At 35.5% G+C, this 21,741-nt stretch overlaps 1 protein-coding gene across 1 annotated transcript in view; it reads left to right on the top strand.

The window, feature by feature from the left end:
- The first annotated feature begins 1,396 nt into the window (after positions 1-1,396).
- SLC39A6 (solute carrier family 39 member 6) overlaps positions 1,397-21,741 on the top strand; it is a 36,448-nt gene continuing 16,103 nt past the window's right edge. Inside the window, 7 exon segments of the mRNA XM_074279224.1 lie at positions 1,397-1,541; positions 5,124-5,798; positions 7,999-8,080; positions 8,083-8,193; positions 9,863-10,032; positions 18,222-18,440; positions 20,044-20,149. Coding sequence (XP_074135325.1) covers positions 1,476-1,541; positions 5,124-5,798; positions 7,999-8,080; positions 8,083-8,193; positions 9,863-10,032; positions 18,222-18,440; positions 20,044-20,149 — 1,429 coding nt within the window. The 5' untranslated portion in view covers positions 1,397-1,475.

The raw sequence follows: 21,741 nt of genomic DNA, 5'->3' as shown, positions 1-21,741 counted from the left end.
GGGACAGAAATAGGGAACTTGAGGTGGTGGGGGACGGGTGGTCCAAAAACCAAGAAAAGTTGTACTCTTGGATTTTAAACTGACTAGCTAAATCTTGGGCCTTATTTAATGTGCACAGGCTTCTGTTTCCTGTATGAAGGGCCAAACCATTTGTAAAGTACTATCCAAACTTAAAACACTGTGATTTGGGTAACCATCTTCATAATGTGAGAAATGCAAAAAAGTTGTGTTTCCACAGAGTTGTAAGTTTTAAGGTCGTGTGGGATAGTGAGTACCACTGACCAAGACGTTTTCAGAACGTTGAGAGGTTAAGAAAGGTGAAGATTCCATAGAGCAATTAGTGATCAATAGAAGCCTCCTGCAAACAAGGAATTAAGGAATTGGGAACTAGGAAGGCACAGATAGATTCAGCTAATCAGAAAGTCTTATGGTTTTGAGAAAACCCGCAAATTTATGATAATAGTGATTCAGCTCAAACTAATTGGGGTCTAGTGACTAGAGCAAATCACCATTGTGCCTACTTAATGGCTAATTGAATATTAAGCAACACACCTCGTGGGAGGAGTTTCCTTCCATTTTTGAACATGGGATGTATGATGAGGGAGGGGGAACATGTTTATACATATTTAGGGGAAACGTAGTCAGCGAATCAGAAAGATTGAAAGCGGTAAGAAACTGACCAATCCTATTTGTGAAGCGAGGGACCGCACCGAACTAGTAAGTATAAAAAATCTCCCACTTTAGTATTGGGGGCTCCCTCTTCCTGAAGAGGAATGGGGCCTGTTTACGTTAAGAAGATTCCTTAAGATTATTCTTTAATAAAGTTTCCCAGATATTAGATTTTCAGTGTCAAGAGTATTTCTAACAATGATGGAAATTGACGAAGTACTGAAATTGTCAAAAGAAAGGGAGAAGGAGCAAAGCTTAGAGGGATCGCCTACCTTTAAAGGGTAATGAAGGAACAGGAACCAGAGAAAGATAGGAAGGTACGAGGGAAACAAACTTCAGAGAAGAGAGCAGTTTCAAAAAAAGGCAGTGATACAAAGTTTCAGTGCAAAAGGATTACAGGTTTTCTGGCAACCTTCAGGCAAAAGGTGGGGCGTAGAAGCCAGCCCGGGGGGCATTAGGAAAGGCGTGGGTGCGAGGCGATGAGGTCAGCGGGAGGAGAAGCCGAGAGCCGGAGCCTCCTCTTGGGAATGAAAACACCACTTCCCCCCTTAAAAAAAAAAAAAAAAAAAAAAAATTTATTACCTAACTTTCATAAAGCAAGCTCACACACATACACCCTGGGGCGGGGATGGTGTGGTGGAAAGAAGGCAAGCAAAGCCATCCCAGCTAATTAAAAAGATAATTTTCTCCTGCCCCGCCCCCTCCACTGAAACAGCAAAATCGGCTTTCTCTCCGGCTGCGCATCCTTTTGGCATCTTCTAAAACCCGGAAAAGGACGTAAACGGGACGCGGCGGCCGTACTGCGCATGCCCCAGAGCGGAGCCCGGTCCGGGCAGCTTGGGGCCAGCCGCGGGGCTGCCCGGATGCTGCAGGTGAGGGAACTGTCCTCGTGGAGCAGGACGTGCGGCCTCGGGGACATCCCGACCGAGGCTCGGGTGCTTTTACCTTCTTGGGGCAAGAGGCGGCTTTCCGCCCCCGACCAGCTGGTGTGGGTGATGAGAGCAGGCGGCCTCGGCCCCCGACGCTGAGTCCCCCACCTGGGCGGCAGGACTTGGGGGGCTGCGGACTGGCGACAGAGGGAGGAAGAGCTCCCGCTCTCCCGTAAGGAGTGCGAGATGGGGGCAGGAGGCTAGGCCGAGCGGAGGGAGGGGAAGCGTGGTGCGCCGCGGGGTCTCGGGAAGTCGCCGCCGCTGCTTTGTTTCCTGGGAGCAGCCCCGCCCTCGGGGCACAGCTGCAATCGGGAGGGGGGACCCGCGACAGTCCCAGATGTGTCCGTTTAGCATCTGAAAGCTTGACGCACCTTGGAGGCCCTGTCTAAATGGGGGTCTTTTCGCTGAATCCGCCTACGGGTTATTCCGTACTTGGATGACCCTAGATCGGTTTCATTGCTTTCCTTTGTACTTCTCTCTTATGCATTTAAAAACATGGAGTCCTTGCGTTTCCTAAAGGGTTAAGAATCCACCCTCCAAACCTGGTTTCCAGGTAAGGGAATAGATCCTAGCCCACGCAATCCGTGCAGGAAAAGTTTCAGATCACTTTTCTATTTGCTAATTTTACATCTATGTGCAATATGGACTGATACTCTTTACTAAAACAATCACATGGATGTACTATCTCCCTCTTTTAGAATGTAGACTAGAAACTGCATCACCAGAGGGAATATTTAAGTAAGATAGGACATCTATTGAGTATTATTTCTTTGTGTCCAGCTCCTTTCCAGTTATAATTGCTTCGTTCTTCGGACTAATATCTTGTGTTAGTTCAGTGTCTGACGTAAAGCAGGCACTTAAAATGTTGATTGATTCTTGTTCCCTTCTGTCCCAGGAGAATGTCAGCTCTAAAACTGGACCCTCGTGTATCTATGGCACATAACTCGGTGCCTTGCACTTTGTTGGGAGCACTAGGTGATTGAGGAGCCTTCTGCACTTGGAATTGGAATTGGAACCCCTGATGCAGAAACTGCTTTCCCCGTTGTGGATAGGAAGCTAAAATAGAACTTAGAATTAGCACGCTAAATTAAGTGACTTACCCTTGTCACAAAATCATTGCCCATCAGTCAGGACTTGAATCTTAGCCTTATTTAATCTAACCCTTATTTAAGATTAGTATTTAGTTTTTGTTTAATTAAAAATGGAAGAGACGTTGCCCTCCATAACTGATTGGGAGGGGTTGATTTATTGGAGGAAGTGAGGTGCTTCAGGAGAATTAGTTTGAAGTAGCCCAACCTTTTTGAAAGGTGTAGATATTTCTCCCCAATGTGAATGAATGGAACTGTGCTTTTTTGGAGGCAGAAGAGGGAAGAGGCAGTGCTCTTTTAAAGTTAATGGGAGAGTTGAGTAAATAGACTTGAGGTTCATTACCTAGAACTTACAGGAATTCAAGGGTTTGGGGACAGGAGAGAGTTAGGCTGTTGATATTCCTATGTTTGAAAGGGAAGGGGGAAAAAATGAGTCACCAACCTACTCTGTACTTATTTGCTTAACGAAAAGTCCTAAAAGCTGAAACTGTATGATTTTTATCTTATTCTTTCGGTTAATTCAGCACAGGGATTGCTATCCAATTTCTCTTAAATCGCTTTTATTTCTTTAGCTCTATCTTCCTTTTCCTTTTTTCTCTCTGCTTCTCTGCTGGTTGTTTTTTTCTTTTTTTCCCTGAGGCAATTGGGTTAAGTGACTTGCCCAGGGTCACACAGCTAGCAAGTGTCTGAGATCACATTTGAACTCAGGTCCTCCTGACTTCAGGGCTCGTGCTGTATCCACTGCGCCACCTAGCTGCCCCTCTGCTGATATCTTTTCATTAATCACTTACTGGGTTCCCATAGCTCTGTCCTCAAGGAACTCATTCTAATGGGAAGAACAGTATGCAAATAATGATGTATGTAAAAGACATATACATTTTAAATAGTAGTCACATTTAAAGGGAAGACACTTCAGAGGTTGTTCTTAGTCTATTTTTTTTCTTCCTGAGGCTGGGGTTAAGTGACTTGCCCAGGGTCACACAGCTAGGAAGTATTAAGTGTCTGAGACCAGATTTGAACTCTGGTCCTCCTGAATTCAGGGCTGGTGCTCCATCCACTATGCCAACTAGCTGCCCCCTTAGTCTCTCTATTTTTTAAACTGACTTCCACGGAAGGTGGGATTTGAGCATCTTCAAAGAGATGGGAATTAGCATTCCAGATATGTTGAACTGCCAATGAAAAGACAGGGATTCAGAGGCATGACTGTCTTCACAATGCTCAGAGAAAAGCACCTATTATTATTTTTTGGTCATTATCTTTACACTGATCTGTTTTCTGCATTTTAGAAAAGAGAGAACATTCCTCAAACTAGGTTTAACTGAAAAATTCTCCTAGCTATTCTAATGTCCAGTCTTTCTATATTAGCCATATCATACAAGGTGCTTTTACATAATTATTCTAAAACATTTGCTTTTATCATTTCTCTTTTTTTTATTCCAGGGCTTCCTGTTGCCCAATCAAATGCAAAATTTTCCCTAGTCTTTTAATGCTCTCCAAGATCTGCCCTCTACCCAGCTAACCCTATTTATTTATTTATTTTTAAATTTCTCTACTTTACAAGGCAGAATGCTTCATTTAAATTCTACCTCCTTTTTCATGTACAAATTTTGCTTTTCTTGTAATGCTTGTCATTCTGCACATCTAAATCTTACCCATATTTCCAGACCTACACAAGTCTGCCTCTGCCTATCTGTCTCTGGGCTCATTTGGCTGTCTGGTAAAGTCTTTGGGACCTTCTTTCAGTATAATATTCATTGTGTACAGTCATAATTAAGGGAAATGTTAAATTTGAGTTGTTAGTAAAAATAAAGGTAACTTTTTTCAGATCCCTTGAAATCTATCCATGGACTCCAGGCTCTGAAGCCTAATTTCTGTTGTACTATAAGAAGTTATTACTATTAAATCTATTTATCATTTAACTTTTTTTAGCATGCATAGTAATTTCCCTGGGTAGATTGTAAACTATTCCTATATTATATTTCTAATACTGTCAAATAGTACAGGACATATAAACGTATATAAACATATAAAGAGTTCAATAAACGCTTGCTAATTATTTGTTTGTATTATGCCTTGTACTGGTCCCTATATAATATTTAAAGATCATTAGATGGTCCCTAGCTCCCTGGGAGGCTAGGATTTGAGGAGATTTGGCCCAGGATAAGAAGACATGGTTACAATCTGCACCATGAAAAGAAATACTTAACTTTAAGGAGGTCATATATACATTGAAGTATTACTTATATCTGTATTTATATTTTATTCCTAACTAGAATATAAGGTTTTCAGAGATGATTTAATTTGTCTTTGTGTCTCAGTGGCTTAAGAAGGTACTCAAATCTATACTTTTTCAACACTTTTTCAAACACATGATTTTTGAAATTCACTCCATTTTCTTAAGAAGTTACAGTGGTGTGTTTTTCTTCTTTTCTTATAGGAAACTACAATGGAGAAGACATTTTCTGTGGCTTTGCTCTTCACATTAGTCATATCAGTGTTAGGTAATCATCATGGAATAGAACCAGAAAAAAGTGTTCCCAATTGGGCAACTAGTATTAATATTGACCTGGCAATTGTCACTCAGCGGCAGCACTTACAGGAACTTTTTCATCGATATGGCGAGAATGATTCCCTGACAGTTGAAGGATTTAGAAAATTGCTTCAGAATATAGGTATTGATAAAACTAAAAGAATCCACATAAATCATGACCATGATCATCACCATCATCACCATGCTACCATAAATAAAAATATAAAGAAAACTCTGTGTCCAGAACATGAATCTAGTGGAATAAGTAAGGATACTAGGAATAGCCAGATTAAAGGATTACACAAATCAGAAAATATTGGGAGTCAGCCAAGTGTTTTGGTTAAGGACAGTGTTAGTGAGATGACCACAGTTATTTATAGTACTGCCATAGAAGGAAATCATTTCCTGAAGACTACCAAACAGCTGACCAAAGATTCGAACAGTTCCTCATCATCTAATACTACAGAAGGTAGTAATGTGAGCTTGCTGGCAAGTGAAAAAGCAAATGAATCAGTTGTGAATGAATCGGACCGAGGAGGAAGCTCTATATATTCTAAGCATTCCAACCAAAATGTTCAGGAGGTAAGATTAATTTTGTTTATTATTTCTTTTTCTTTTTTGCTGAGGTAATTGAGATTAAGTGACTTGCCCAGAGTCATATAGCTAGGAAGTGTTAAGTGTCTGAGGCCAGATTTGAACTCAGGTCCTCCTGACTTCAGGGCTGGTGCTCTATCTACTGCATTACCTAGCTGCTCCTTGTTTATTATTTCTAACAATAATAATATAGATGTGTTGAGTTTTATTCCGCCATGGACATTAACTCTAGAAGGGAAAAGAAGAGAAGGCTAGACACTGAAAACTGTTGGCTTTTCAGTTTTGCCCTAGCTTGACTCATCCTACAATTCTTTGGGTTTTTTTTGTTTTTTGTTTTTTTTTTTCCCTGAGGCTGGGGTTAAGTGACTTGCCCAGGGTCACACAGCTAGGCTGTGTTAAGTGTCTGAGACCAGATTTGAACTCCGGTCCTCCTGAATTCAAGGCTGGTGCTCTATCCACTCTGCCACCTAGCTGCCCCCATCCTACAATTCTTAAGTTGGTTTATAACAAAATAAGATTGTCTTTACTCCACTGTGGACAGAGAAAGATTTTTAATTAATGAATTTTTTTTACAACCATTTAGACAGAACTTAAGATGTAGAAATTATTACCTGTAATATTTCTGTGGCAAAGTGAAGTGTTATAATTACCTGAACAAAGTGGCTTTCAGCTAGAATAGTCAACAAAAATTCTAATCTGTAGAATTTTAAAGAGCTAAATCATTAGCTACATTTTACTAAGAGAAAGTATTATAATTTGAATTCATTCCAGCAGAGTAATTTGTTATGTTATTAACTACTGGAAAAGGCTTTCTGAAATATCCCAGTTTACAAAGAGTGAATTTCCAGGTATATGATAAAAAAGTTGAGATAATTTGAATGATCAAATGATCAGCCTAGAAAAGTATTGAGGCCAATAGTGTGTTTTTGCGAGAACTTCCTGAAAAAACTAATATTTAAAGTGGATGCTTTTTAAAATTGCCAGTCTCCTCTTGCTAAAAGTTACCTCTAAAGATTTTATTCTAACAACTACTGTTTATATTGCACTTTTAAGTTTGCAGAATGCTTTACATGTATTGTTTCATTTGGTTCATATAACAACCCTTTGAGGTGCCTCCAGTTATCATCCCCATTTTACGGATGAAGAAACTGAGGTTGAAGGCAGTTAACTGGCTCTTGGCCAGGATCAGTCATACAGCTTATAAGTGTCTGAGGATTAAGTCTAGCATTCTCTCCATTAGGCCACCTAGCTGCCTACCTGACTAGTATTAGTTTTATTCACCAAAGAGAAACAAATGCTAAATAAGTATTTCTAGAGTTGAACTAAACCTATTGCAGGAAAGAAGATATTCTGATAAACATTTATTAGGTTGAATAGCATTAGCTTGTAAGTCATTGTTAGAAATATTTATTGTAAATTACAAATTTCTTAAGGTAGCTTCTCACTCTCTGTAAATACTAATAGTAAGTAACAAACTCTTTAATTCAGGTTTAATTTATCCTCATTTAGCAGGATATATTTAAAAAATGAATTAAGTAGAATCTTAAATTTTTCAAATAGGAAGTGACTTTTAAGATCATCTAATCTATTGAGCTCATTTACAGATAAGGAAGCCATTCATATTTAAGAGGGAAAAGTGACTTATCTAAAGCCACACAATTAGTGACTTAGGAATTACCACTCAAATTGCTTGACTCCTAGCCTATAGAAAAGTTAACTAGGGCTTGCATATGCCAGTTTATCCAAATGCCTATTCACTCAAGCTTTTTCTCCAGATGTTACAGAGCATTAGTATCAAAAATCAAATAGATATAGGGGCTATTAAACCATACCTAAGGATCTCTGTGAGAAGCATGTTGACTTAGAAAACCATATATGAACATTATCTTTGTTATATTTTTATTTTGTTAAATATTTCCCAATTCCATTTTAATCTGACTCTTTTTTTTATGGGCAATATTTTTGATACCTCTACCATAAACGAGGTTAGTATACTGTTTCCCTGTGAATTTCAGATCCTTCACAAAATAATAGAAGCAGATTCCATAAAATGAATGTCACAACATCTCATTACACTCACCCCTGGCCAGTTTGACAATAAGTGACTTACAATGTACTTCATTTTAGTGTGTTTTTTTTTTCCAGGTTCCATATTGTGATAATGCCTTTTGTAATTTGTTTTTATTAGTGTTTCAATGCATCAAAACTGCTCCAGTCTCATGGAATGGGCATACAAGTATTGCTGAATGCAACAGAATTTAATTATCTTTGCCAGCTATTATCAATCAGATTGATGTTAAATCCTGTATAGTTCATGTAACCAGTGAAAAGAAGACTGAAATCCCTCCCAAGGACCTATTCTTTACAAATAGGGTAAGATTATGTTCTTTAGCAACTTGCTTAACTTTGTAGGGAGTTGTAGTGGGAAAGAGGGAAGAGGTGGAAAATGTCATATAACATTTTTAAAAATAAGCAAAGTAGGTTGGATATTTTTGTAATGTAAAATTTGAAATTCAGGAGCTTTTTTTTTGTCAAGTGTTGTCAAGTAGAAAGAATACTGGTTTTGGAATCAAATGATTTGGGCTTCCTGAATTTAATGTTTCCCATCACTATGATACTGTACAAATCACCTCATCTCTCTCTCAGCCTCACTTTTCTGACATGTACAATAAGAGAACAGGACTAGAATTAGATGGATGCAAGCAATATGATGATATCAGTTAGACATGTAAAATCATAAAAACATTTCCTTATTAACAGTGTTGCAAAAACAAAACCACAAGAAAAAAAAGAAACATTAAGAAAGTGAAAAAAGGTATGCTTCAACCTGCACTCAAGAGTTCATCAGGTCTCTTTTGAGGTGATTGGCATTTTCCATCATGGATCTTTTGGAATTGTCTTAGGATTATTATATTGATCAGTGAAGTTAAATCACATTTCTGTATTGTTTATAGTATTGCTTTTGTTATGTATAATGTTCTCATAATTTTGCTCAATTCACTTTGCATCAATCCATGTTTTCCCAGATTTTTCTGAAAAAGAACCCCTTGAAACATATATATATATATATATATACACACACACACACACACACACACATAGAGAGAGAGAGAGAGAGAGAGAGAGAGAGAGAGGCAAAATAAATTTCCAAATTGGCCTTGTCCAAAAATATATATCTCAGTCTGCATCCTAGATCTCTTCTCTGTCAGGAAATGGGAAACCATGTTTTATCAATAGGTCCTCTAAAATTATGGTTGATCACCATGTTCAGAGTTCTTAAATTTTCCTATTGATTATAAATAGTTATATATAGTTAAAAGATAAGAGTAACTAGAAAAACCTCTGCTATTAACTAGCTAGCTATATGATCAGAATATATAATTCTCAAAAATCATATTGATAGCTGTTACATAATATTATGATGATTATAGAGTATTTGCCTTGCAATGCCATTCTGAGCTCAATTGTGCAGCTATTATCCCCATTTACCACTGAGGAACTTATGTCAAGTAAGTGATTTACCAAATGCTTTATAAAATTGGTGAGTTGAAATATTGAGATTCAGAGAACTCTCAAAAGAGCAAGACTATTCATTCTAGAAAGCACAAGCATTTCTTTCCAACTCAGGGCTGGTCTTAACTATGTAAATTGTTATTTAAGAACTCACTGGTTAAGAATATGAACTGGAAAATATCTTTGAACAGATTTAGTTTATTTCACCACAGCCTTAGTCCTAATAATAATAGCTAACATTTATGTAACATTTTAGGATTTGAAAAGCAATGCATTTTATCTTACCAACACATCTGGAAGAGAGGTGCTATTATTTTCTACCTTTTACAGATGAGGAAACTGAGATGGAGGCTGTGAATAACTGAGGGTCATATAGCCAGAAACAGTTTGAGACTGGTTTTGAGCTTGAATCTCTCTCTAGACCTAGATTTTACATTCTGTTCTGCTCACCTGTGTTGTGAAAGTAAAAAAAAAAAAAAAAAAAAGTAACTTACACATTAACTGCATGATTGCCTTTTATTTATGTTTTGTTTTAACAGCTTGGATTGGTGGATTCATAGCTATTTCCATCATCAGTTTCCTTTCTTTGCTGGGCGTCATCTTAGTGCCCTTAATGAATCGTGTGTTTTTCAAGTTTCTTCTAAGTTTTCTAGTGGCATTAGCTGTTGGAACATTAAGTGGTGATGCCTTTTTGCATCTTCTCCCACATGTAAGTAAGATTAATCCATTTTAACAAACTTTATTATTCATTTATTATTATTTGTTAAGTGGTTATCTTTTAGTATTTATTAAATTTTATCCAGTCATGGACATGCTACAAGTTTGATTTTTGTTGATAAAATGTGATTTTGAAATACATTTGACATTATTAATTTGTATACATAGGTTTTCATGATTTTTTTTTTTTCTGAGGAAAATTTACTAAATAAAAGCTAACATTTTGGATTTTTAAAAAATGTTAAAAGGAGATTTTTAGAAGAATATGAGCCACAAATCCAGTCAACAATAAAACATTACTGAGGCAGAAGTCTGATCTGTAACCTATTTTTTTAAAATTAATTTTATGATTATAATTTTTTTGACAGTACATATGCATGGATAATTTCTTTTTTTTTTTTTTTTTTTTTTTACAACATTATCCCTTGTATTCGTTTTTCCAAATTTTCCCCTTCCTCCCTCTACTCCCTCCCCTAGATGAGAGGCAATCCCATACATATTAAATGTGTGTAACCTATTTCTTTAGGAGACTGGTTGAATCCTAAGCATTTGAATCCAAGAGTTTTCTCTGCCTGAGATTCTAATGCTCGGTGGCTGAGGGATTTTATAAAGACCCAGGAGGATCTCTAGGAAGTTCCCTAGTTCTTAGGGAGTATTCTTCAGAAGTATAAAAGCTCCTATGGAAACTCCTGTGCTTAGTTAACCATCGGAGGTTGAGAAGCTCTCATAATTGGCTAAGAGCAATCCATCAGTCATAACTACTATGTTAGTAGTCCTTTCAAGGATCATTAGCTACATAGGACCACCTCAGCAGAGACTTTTCTTTTGTCAATTTATGGGGGTTTCAGTTCTAATCATAGTGTTTGATCAGCTATTTTCTAGGAACACAGAAAGTTGTGGTTTTAAATCACAAGGTCACAAAAAAGTAGATGGTAATGATTCATCAAAGTGGAGAAGCAAATGATTTTTATTACAAATACAATACTTGGAGGGTGGGAATAGTTAGTGCAGTAATTGTATTATTATTACATTTTTAGCTTATGTCATGAAATTATATGCTAAATCAAATACAATTAATATAGTCATCAGTTAGTAGATTAACTAATCATAACTCTTATCCTAACAGCAAGAATTATTTAGTTATCTTGCTCTTAATTCTATTGTTTAATTCATTGATACAATCACTGTTACCCCTCAAATCACAATGAGTTGAATAGATTTTTAATAAATAAGTTGAAGTATCAAGATTATTGGTGCAGAAAGCATTAAATGTAATTGCTTATGTATATAACTTTTTCTTTATAATAGTTTTTATAATAGTTCAAACATAGCCACTTGAGAGAGGCTTGCCTTCCCTTTTAATGTTAAGTGATACTACTTATTATTTTAAATGTCAAGTTTTTTTTTTGGAACAAATTGTTTTCTATGACATGACAATATCTTATATATATTTAACACACAGCAATTTCTTATATTTATGTAAAACCTAAAACACCTTAGAAGTAGTTAAAGCTTGTATTGTTTCCATTTTTAGCACCTAAGAAAACAGAGACACATGTACCTAGTTAATAGCAACAGGTTTTTCCAGTTGCTCTTTTTATATCTTTTTTTTATATCTTTTTGCTAGAACTTCGCCAGGGAGATGCTATTATACTTCCTGTTTTTATTTATTAAGGAAATCTCAGAGAAATAGGTCATGCATAACCCCATCTTTCATATAAGTATTTCTTGTATTTGCAAATATTTACATTTGATTTCAAGCCTTAATCCACCTCACTAAGACTCTCTGCTCTTGATGATGTTTTTAGTATTTTGTGATTCTTCATTGTTACTGTTTTGAAAACTAAAAATGCATTGGTTAAGTATCATGTTTTTTCTTGACTGTCTAATTGCTAAACTTTACAAATAGAAAGAACAAACATTATTTACTACTTTGCTTGTTGGTTATGGTTGTTATATAATAGTGCCTAAGCCAATCTTGCAATTTACAGAATACCTTGATTATAACAGTTTTTTGTAACAGGGCAAGCATTTTCATCCCCATTTTGCAGACGTGCAGGAAGACAAAAATAGAGGGATTGGGAATTCTATGTAGTGGTTCATAGTCATCTCCCAGAGTTCTTTCACGGTGTAGCTGGTTCAGTTCATTATTGCTCTATTGGGACTGATTTGGTTCATCTCATTGTTGAAGAGGGTCACATCCATCAGAATTGATCATCATACAGTATCATTGTTGAAGTATATAATGATCTCCTGGTCCTACTCATTTCACTCAGCATCAGTTCATGTAAGTCTCTCCAGGCCTTTCTGAAATCATCCTGCTGGTCATTTCTTACAGAACAATAATATTCCATAATATTCATATACCACAATTTATTCAGCCATTCTCCAATTATGGGCATCCACTTGGTTTCCAGTTTCTGGCCACCACAAAGAGGGCTGCCACAAACATTCTTGCACATACAGATCCCTTTCCCTTCTTTAAGATCTCTTTGGGATATAAGCCTAGTAGTAACACTGCTGGATCAAAGGATATGCACAGTTTGATAACTTTTGGGGCATAATTCCAGATTGTTCTCCAGAATGGCTGGATCTGTTCACAACTCCACCAACAATGCATCAGTGTCCCAGTTTTCCCACATCCCCTCCAACATTCCAAATTATCTTTCCCTGTCATTCTAGCCAGTCTGATAGGTGTGTAGTGGTACCTCAGAGTTATCTTAATTTACATTTTTCTGATTAATAATGACTTGGAGCACCTTTTCATATGGCTAGAAATAGTTTCAATTTCTTCATCTGAGAATTGTTTGTTCATATCCTTTGACCATTTATCAATTGGAGAATGACTTGATTTCTTATAAATTAGAATCAGTTCTCTATATATTTTAGAAATGAAGCTTTTATCAGCACCTTTGACTTTAAAAATGTTTTCCCAGTTTATTGCTTCCCTTCTAATATTATCTGTATTAGTTTTGTTTGTACAAAAACTTTTCAATTTGATATAATCAAAATTTTCTATTTTATGAGCAATAATGATCTTTAGTTCTTCTTTGGCCATAAATTCCTTCCTCTTCCACAGGTCTGGGAGGTAAACTATCCTATGTTCCTCTAATTTATTTATGTCTAGATCATGAACCCATTTTGACCTTATCTTGGTGTACAGTGTTAAGTGTGGGTCAATGCCTAGTTTCTGCCATACTAATTTCTAATTTTCCTGGCAGTTTTTGTCAGACAATGAGTTCTTATCCAAAAAACTGGGGTCTTTGGGTTTGTCAAACACTAAGATTATTAAAGTTATTGACTATTTTTTCCTTTGAACCTAACCTACTCCACTGATCAACTAGTCAGTTTCTTAGCCAATACCAAATGGTTTTGGTAACCGCTGCTTTATAATATAATTTTAGATCTGATACAGCTAGGCCACCTTCATTTGATTTTTTTTTTCCCATTAGTTCCCTTGAAACTCTTGACCTTTTGTTTTTCCATGTGAACTTTGTTATTTTTTCTAGGTCATTAAAATAGTTTTTTGGGAGTCTGATTGGTATAGCGCTAAATAAATAGATTAGTTTAGGTAGTATTGTAATCTTTATTATATTTGCTTGCCCTATCCAAGAGCATTTAATATTTTTCCAATTGGTCAGATCTGACTTTATTTGTGTGGAAAGTATTTTGTAGTTTTGCTCATATAGTTTCTGATTTTCCCTTGGCAGATAGATTCCTGAATATTTTATACTATCAGTAGTTACTTTAAGTGGAATTTCTCTTTGTAACTCTAACTGTTGGATTTTGTTAATGATATATAAGAATGCTGATGACTTATGTGGGTTTATTTTGTATCCTGCAATTTTGCTAAAGGTGTGGATTATTTCTAATAGCTTTTTAGTAGAATCTCTGGGGTTCTCTAAGTATAGCATCATATCATCAGCAAAGAGTGATAATTTGGTTTTCTTATTATCTACTCTAATTACTTTAATCTCTTTTTTCTTCTCTTATTAGCAAAGCTAGCATTTCTAATACAATATTGAATAGTAATGGTGATCGTGGGCAACCTTGTTTTACTCCTGATGTTATTGGGAATGGTTCCAATTTATCCCCATTACATATGATGTTACAGATGCTATTTTAAGGAAAAGTCCATTTATTCCTGTACTCTCAAGTGTTTTTAATAGGAATGGATGTTGGATTTTATCAAATGCTTTTTCTGCATCTATTGAGATGATCATATGATTTTTGTTAATTTGGTTATTAATATAGTAAATTATGCTAATAGTTTTCCTAACTAGCCCTGCATTCCTGGTATAAATCCTATTTCGTCATGGTGTATTATCCTGGCGATGACTTTCCGCAATCTCTTTGCTAATATTTTATTTAAGATTTTAGTATCAATATTCATTAGGGAGATTGGTCTATAATTTTCTTTCTCTGTTTTCAATCTACCTAGTTTAGGTATCAGTACCATGTCTGTGTCATAAGGAATTTGGTAGGACTCCTTCATTCCCTATTTTTTCAAATAGTTTATATGATATTGGAGTTAATTGTTCTTTAAATGTTTGATAGAATTTACATGTAAATCCATCTGGTCCTGGGGATTTTTTCTTAGGGAACTGATTAATAACTTGTTCTGCTTCTTTTTCTAACATGGGACTATTTAAGCAATTTACTTCCTCTTATGTTAATCTGGGAAGCCTATATTTTTCGAGGAAGTCATCCATTTCACTTAGGGTTTCAAATTTATTGGCATAAAGTTGGGCAAAGTAGCTCCTTATTATTTCTCTAATTTCCTCTTCATTGGTAGAAAGTTCTCCCTTTTCATTTTTAAGACTAACAATTTGATTTTCCTCTTTCCTTTTTCTAATCAGATTTACCAAAGGTTTATCTGTTTTATTGCTTTTTTTTTTCTCACAAAATCAACTCTTACTTTTATTTATTAATTCAATAGTTTTTATTTTTAATATTGTTAATTTCTCCTTTTAATTGGGGGTTTTTAATTTGGTCTTTTTCTAGCTTTTTAAGTTGCAAGCCCAATTCATTGATCTTTTCTTTCTCTATTTTATTCAAGTAAGCCTCTAAAGATATAAAATTTCCCATTATTACCTTTTTGGATGCATCCTACATATTTTGGTATGATGTCTCATTGTTGTCATTATATTGAGTGAAATTATTAATTATGTTTATAATTTGCTGTTTGACCCAATGAAGTAATAGATTTTTAGAGTTTTAAAAGACCATCATCTGAGAGTCCTCAGAAATTTGCTTATTTAAGAATCTTTTATCATTAGAAGTTAACATTTCCATAGAAGTGATGTCAGGACACATAGTTTAATAATCTCAGGTGCAAACAATATTAATAATTTAATTTAAAATATTTTAATAACAATAAAGGTCTTACAGGATTCGTGCCTTATTGATGGCTTACTTTTCTTATCATCTCCCTTATGTGATGGAGTAGGACTGGACCTTTGGTTATATTAGCATAGGGAACTTTTGGATTAAGAAAGTCTCTGTATTTGTGCAAATCACCTTCTCTGTAATTTGTAGCGTTTCAAATTCTGGATAACATCTTTGTCAGTATGTTATTACTAAGGCATTATTGAAAGCAGAAAGATAGTAAAAGTGACCTTGTTCATATAGAGTGAATTCCAGAGATGTATAGAATATTGTCTTCAGGTCAATGATTCAGAAATATCTTTCCAAAATATAGGAGATGATGGAACTTCTAAAAGTCTTTGTGCATCCATGTATTAATTTGGACCTTGAACCAAGTAAATGTGAGATTTCTTTCTCCGATTGATGGTCAAAGGATATGAACAAACAATTTTCAGATGATGAAATTGAAACTATTTCTACCCATATGAAAGAGTGTTCCAAATCACTATTGATCAGAGAAATGTAAATGAAGACAACTCTCAGATACCACTACACACCTTTCAGATTGGCTAAAATGACAGGAAAAAATAATGAGAGCAATTTGGAATTATGTCCCAAAAGTTATCAAACTGTGTATACCCTTTGATCCAGCAGTGCTACTACTGGGCTTATATCCCAAAGAAATACTAAAGAAGGGAAAAGGACCTGTATGTGCCAAAATGTTTGTGGCAGCCCTTTTTGTAGTGGCCAGAAACTGGAAAATGAATGGATATCCATCAATTGGAGACCAAAGTTAGGTAAATTATGGTATATGAATGTTATGGAATATTATTGTTCTGTAAGAAATGACCAACGGGATGAATATAGCGAGGCTTGGAGAGACTTACATCAACTGATGCTGAGTGAAATGAGCAGAACCAGGAGATCATTATATACTTCAACAACAATACTATATGAGGATGTATTCTGATGGAAGTGGATATCTTCAACATAGAGAAGAGCTAATTAAATTCCAATTGATCAATGATGGACAGAATCAGCTACATCCAGAAAAGGAACACTGGGAAATGAGTGTAAACTGTGAGCATTTTTTGTTTTTCTTCCCAGGTTATTTTTACCTTCTGAATCCAATTCTTCCTGTGCAACAAGAAATTCGGTTCTAAGATATACTATAACATATTTAACATGTATAAGTCTGCCATCTAGGGGAGGAGGTGGAGGGAAGGGAAGGAAAAGTTGGAACAGAAGTGAGTGCTAGGGATAATGTAAAAAATTACCTATGCATATGTTCTGTCAATAAAATGTTATAATAATAATAACAAAATAGTGATTAGAAATTTGGGAAGGAAGCTATATGTACCATAAGACTATAAAGAATTATAGATAGGGTTGATAGAGAATAGATAGAATTAGGTAAAGTATGATAGAATGATTGGTGTTAAAATGTCTAATTCCTAAATATATTCAAAGTGATCTTAATCAAGCTCAGCAACTTTCAGTGTGAAAGTAAAGCCAGGTTGGTGAATGATTTCTGTAACTGGACTCCATGGGAGTGAATATTCTCTGGCCAGTTCAATAGTTGAAAAAGTATTACTAAATAGGAAAGACAAGAGAAAAAAAAAAAGTTATTAAAGAATAGTTTTTACTTTGTGATGACTCTGGTGGCATTTGATTTATCTAGAACAAAGTAAAATAACTAAATTTATGACATACAATAACCCTTAAAACTTTCTACAGTTTAAATAAATGTTTATATTCATTTTTTTAAAATGTGAGATTTCTGTAAGATACCATAAGAAGACACTTTCTAATTCAACAAATGTCTAAGTGCTTATAGTATACGAGCTACTATATGTTAATTGCTAGTATTATAAAGATAAGACAAAGACCCCTGTTTTTAAGAAGTTTATAATCTATTGGGGGTGGAGAATATACTTTTAATTAAGTACTCTGCAGAGAGTTACTTCACTTTTTATGACAACCTTCTGGATCAGAACTTGCCATCAAATCCCAAATCAGCCAGTCTTTTTTCACCTACACATATTTCCTGCTGACTTAGAAAATAGTAATTATTAATAACATAAACCATTTCATCTGTGTAATTCAGGGTTTGGCGGTCTGTTACTGTCCTTTGCTCAAGGACTAAAATTAAAAAAAAAAAAATACAGTTAACTACTAGTCCAAATTGAAGTCACTGCAGAGCTAACATTTGGGTGAATGCATTTTTGTTGAGATTTGTAACGTGCTCTCCTGGCAGTTACTATTACTAGTCTGTCCTAGATCCACCAGAGTACCTTTGACCACTGTCCTCTGCAGTGTGAACTCTACCCGGCTCGCCTCCTCTGAGGCCTTCAAAGGTCTCTGGCCACAATCTCTTGAATCTATAGCTTAATAACCAGTAGCATACTCAAGAACAGCCACGTGTAATCTTAAAAGCCTTTATTATACCTACTCACATAATGCCCTAACTGATGCCCTGACTTGTTGGTTCCCTTACCTCTTTTGGCTATCCATTATAAGTGTATACCCTCTTGCTCTCTTCTATCTACATATGTATGTTTATATATATATATATATATGTATGTGTGTGTGTGTATATCTATGTATGTATATGTGTTGAACCAATTGTGCCAAAATATAAAAACATACATACAGGCTTTGTTGCAATTGGTTTGATAAAACTTAATTATCATATTTGTTACTCTATTAATGTGAAAGGATTCTTAATGTTGCTTCTTATTTCATTGGCAAGTCCTTTGTAATCATATGTGTGTTAATTGAATCTAACAATTTTGAAACATTATTCGTTCATAGTCTCATGCAAGTCACCACCACAGTCATAGTCATGAGGACCAACCCCTTCAAGCAAGCAGAGGACCACTTTTCAGTCATCTCTCTTCTCAAAATATAGAAGAAAGTACTTACTTTGACTCTACTTGGAAAGGCCTTACAGCTCTAGGAGGCTTATATTTCATGTTTCTTGCTGAACATCTAATCACATTGATCAAACAATTTAAGGATAAAAAGAAAAAGGTAAAATAATATTATCTAATATTTAAAGTATTTGAAAAGCTCTTCATGCTGATAGGTGGCATATCTGCAATGCAAGATCTTAGATTTGGGAACTTGGTAGTCTTTAGTAAATTTACTACTTAAGGAGTATTTGTAGGTCTTAGTTCTTCTAGATTATCCTTCCCTAAAGTCTCCAACACTTGATGAGATGGAAAAGGACAAAGGTAAATGATAAGGCATATGGCATTAACAGGGCTTCTTAGACCCAGAAATGTGGTAGGTACCCAGTAAGTATTAGTTGATGACAGTAGTGAGCATTGCTTTGAAAATGCTGTGGTCTACCTGCTAGCTAGGGGAGGGAGTGGGGAAAGGAGAGGAAAATTTGGAACAAAAGGTCTTGCAAGGGTCAGTGTTGGAAATACTCATACATATGCTTTGTAAGTAAAAAGCTTTAATTTAAAAAAAAAAATGCTGTTCTATAATTTACCTTTGTTGGGGTGGAGGTGGGGGGAGGCACTCACTCAGTCTTCCCAACTGGTTCTCTTTTTTTTTTTCTTTTCTTTTTTTTTTGGCTGAGGCAGTTGGGGTAACTTGCCCAGGATCACACAGCTAGGAAGTGTTAAGTGTCTGAGGTCAAATTTGAACTCAGGTCCTCCTGACTGCAGGGCTGGTGCTCTATCCACTGTGCCACCTACCTGCCCCCTTTCATTTTCTTTTGACAGTACCTTTTCAGTTATATTATTGATATTATTGGTGCTTTAAAGACCTCTTTCCTCATCAATCCTAGTGGTTCCTGTAGGAGGTACTTTTCCTGCAGCTTACTTTAATTTTGACAAGTAGGTATGGGAGAGTTTTCTAGCCCTTGACATGAGTGCCCTCTTTTTTGACTTAATTCAACAAATATATCTTTAGTGCCTTATTATAAACAGGGCCCTATCTTAGTAATATATGCAAGATATTTTAGTTCTAGGTGGTTCTCTATTGGGCTGCTGGATGGCACAGTCCACAGAGTACCTGGCCTAAAGTCTGAATCATCTTCCTGACTTAAGATCTGGCCTCATATACTTAATCCTGTGATCCTGTTTGCCTCAGAGTTCTTTTTGGTAAAATGAGCCAGAGAAGGAAATTACAAACCACTTTAGTATCTTTGCCAAGAAAACCCTAAAGCAAGTTATAAAGAATTGGACATTACTGAAGAGCAAAAAATGCACTATTACAAAAAAGGTGTTTTCTAGCTTTTCATGCCTGATGAATATAAATGTCAATACTGTTTTTTATGATAATAAAGGATTTTTTTCTGGCCTCTTCACAAGAAATGATAAAAAACAAATTTCAGTCTAATGAATCATTATACTTTTCTAAGAGAAGCACTACTTGCATTAATCTTTAGAATTAATGACCTTCTGTTATAGCTGGATAACTGGGGTCCCCTGTGAATTATTATTTTAAATATTAAGGAAATTAATACAGCCAAAAATCATAAATTGGGGAAGAAACATACAATTCTGAGGCATTATAACTTTCATATTGTTATATATATATGTGTGTGTTATTCTCTCTCAAATGTTTGACTTTTAGATGTTTTCAAATATTGTTAAAATATTACTTTCCCTTGATTCTTTAGACTCAAAAAAAACCCGAAAGTGATGATGAGATGGAGATTAAGAAACAGTTGTCCAAGTATGAATCTCAGCTTTCAACAAATGAAGAGAAGTTAGACACAGATGATCGTAAGTTCGGGTTATCAGATCTAAGAAAGAACTCTGCAGTATCCCTTTATCTTGATCAGAAGAGCTAATATTTTATTTCCTAATGAAGAGTGACATATTATGTTGTATACTCTCTAAAAGTGATAGAAAGTGAGAATGTCTTCATTTTTAGAGGAAATTTGCTAGAAGATTCAAAACTGGCTACCCTTGGTTCTGTGGGACCTTACATTTTTAAAAAATAACTCATTTTGTTCCACTGAAGAAATCAGGTGATCTTGGCTAGGAGGTTATTTATTTTAGGGTTAGTCAAGTTTTATGCTCTCCTCTACTATATAGGATTTGCTTCTAGTGTAGTCTTTTAAAAATACCATTGTAACCAGGAATTTGAACTCAAGCCAGACACTGAAATAAAGAATACTAAGGTAATGAACCCAAATGAGAATTTTTTAAAACCAAATCAAAGTTTTATCCAAAAATTCTTCAGATCAAGAAATTTCTCTTCCCTATTATAGTTCTGTAGATGAGAAACTTGAGGCTCAGAGAGATTAAGTAATCATAAAGGTAATAAATAAACTCTGTTACAAATTGTTGTGAGGGTCCAAGAAGGTGACATATGGAAGGCTTCACTTGCTTTCAGATCCTACTGCTATTATGCCTATACCTGTCACCAGACAAAAACATATAGCTATAAGTAGTGTATCTGGGATTAAAACCCATGTTCTTGAATCCCAAATTCATTGTCTTTTGCATATCCTGCTGCGTTTCATTGCTTACATCATCATTGTTGGCATCTCTTGGAGAGAATTCATAGTGGTGGTTTATTTAGTATTTTGCCTTTTGATTCACTTTTGTGAGGTATATATAGACATTACCTGATTTTTTGTTTTCATCATCAACTATCCCTAATCTTCTAATGTTTTATCTGACTTTAGGATTATAGACAATTGTCTTTGGATTTACAGTTCCTGGTGCAAAGAAAGCATACTTTGTTATGAGTTTGGTGTTTATTAATGGATAGTAATTGCTACATTTACTCAAGACTTGGAAAAAGGCTTGACAAATTTCTACTCATAGGATGTGTCTAATAAATGTTGGGTATCTAATTCCTCCTTTTTACACACATACACACACACACACACACAGTCACACTTAACTGATAGTTTTGAAAGGCTCTTATTTGGTCCTTGAAAAAGCTCCATACTCAGTGCCTCCACTTCATTTCCTCTACTTAGCTATTGCTGCTTCCCTGCTGCCTATACATTTTCCCACATCTTCTCCATCTTCAAGAAATCCTCACTTGATCCATCTGTCCTCGCTAGCTATTGTGCAGTTTCCTCCCTTTTGAGGCTTAACTCCTTAAGAGACTTGTCTATCATCAATCCTTCTACCTCCTTTTGTCTCATTCCCTTAGCTCTCTCTGATCTGGATTCTAATCTCGTCATTCAAATGAAACTGCTTTTTCCAAAGTGACCAATTATTTAGTTTCTAGATATAGTCAGGCAGTTTCATAATTTGCTATTTCTACCTCCACAATATAGCTTGTCATCCAAACTATTATCTCTTCACATGAGCTAACACTAGTTTCAGCCCATCAATACCTTTCATCTAAGTTA

This window comes from Sminthopsis crassicaudata, chromosome 1, assembly GCF_048593235.1.
Source record: "Sminthopsis crassicaudata isolate SCR6 chromosome 1, ASM4859323v1, whole genome shotgun sequence".
In the NCBI taxonomy this organism is placed as follows: Eukaryota; Metazoa; Chordata; class Mammalia; order Dasyuromorphia; family Dasyuridae; genus Sminthopsis; species Sminthopsis crassicaudata.
The sequence above is the reverse complement of the archived record's forward strand: the minus strand, read 5'-3'. Positions and strand labels throughout refer to the sequence as shown.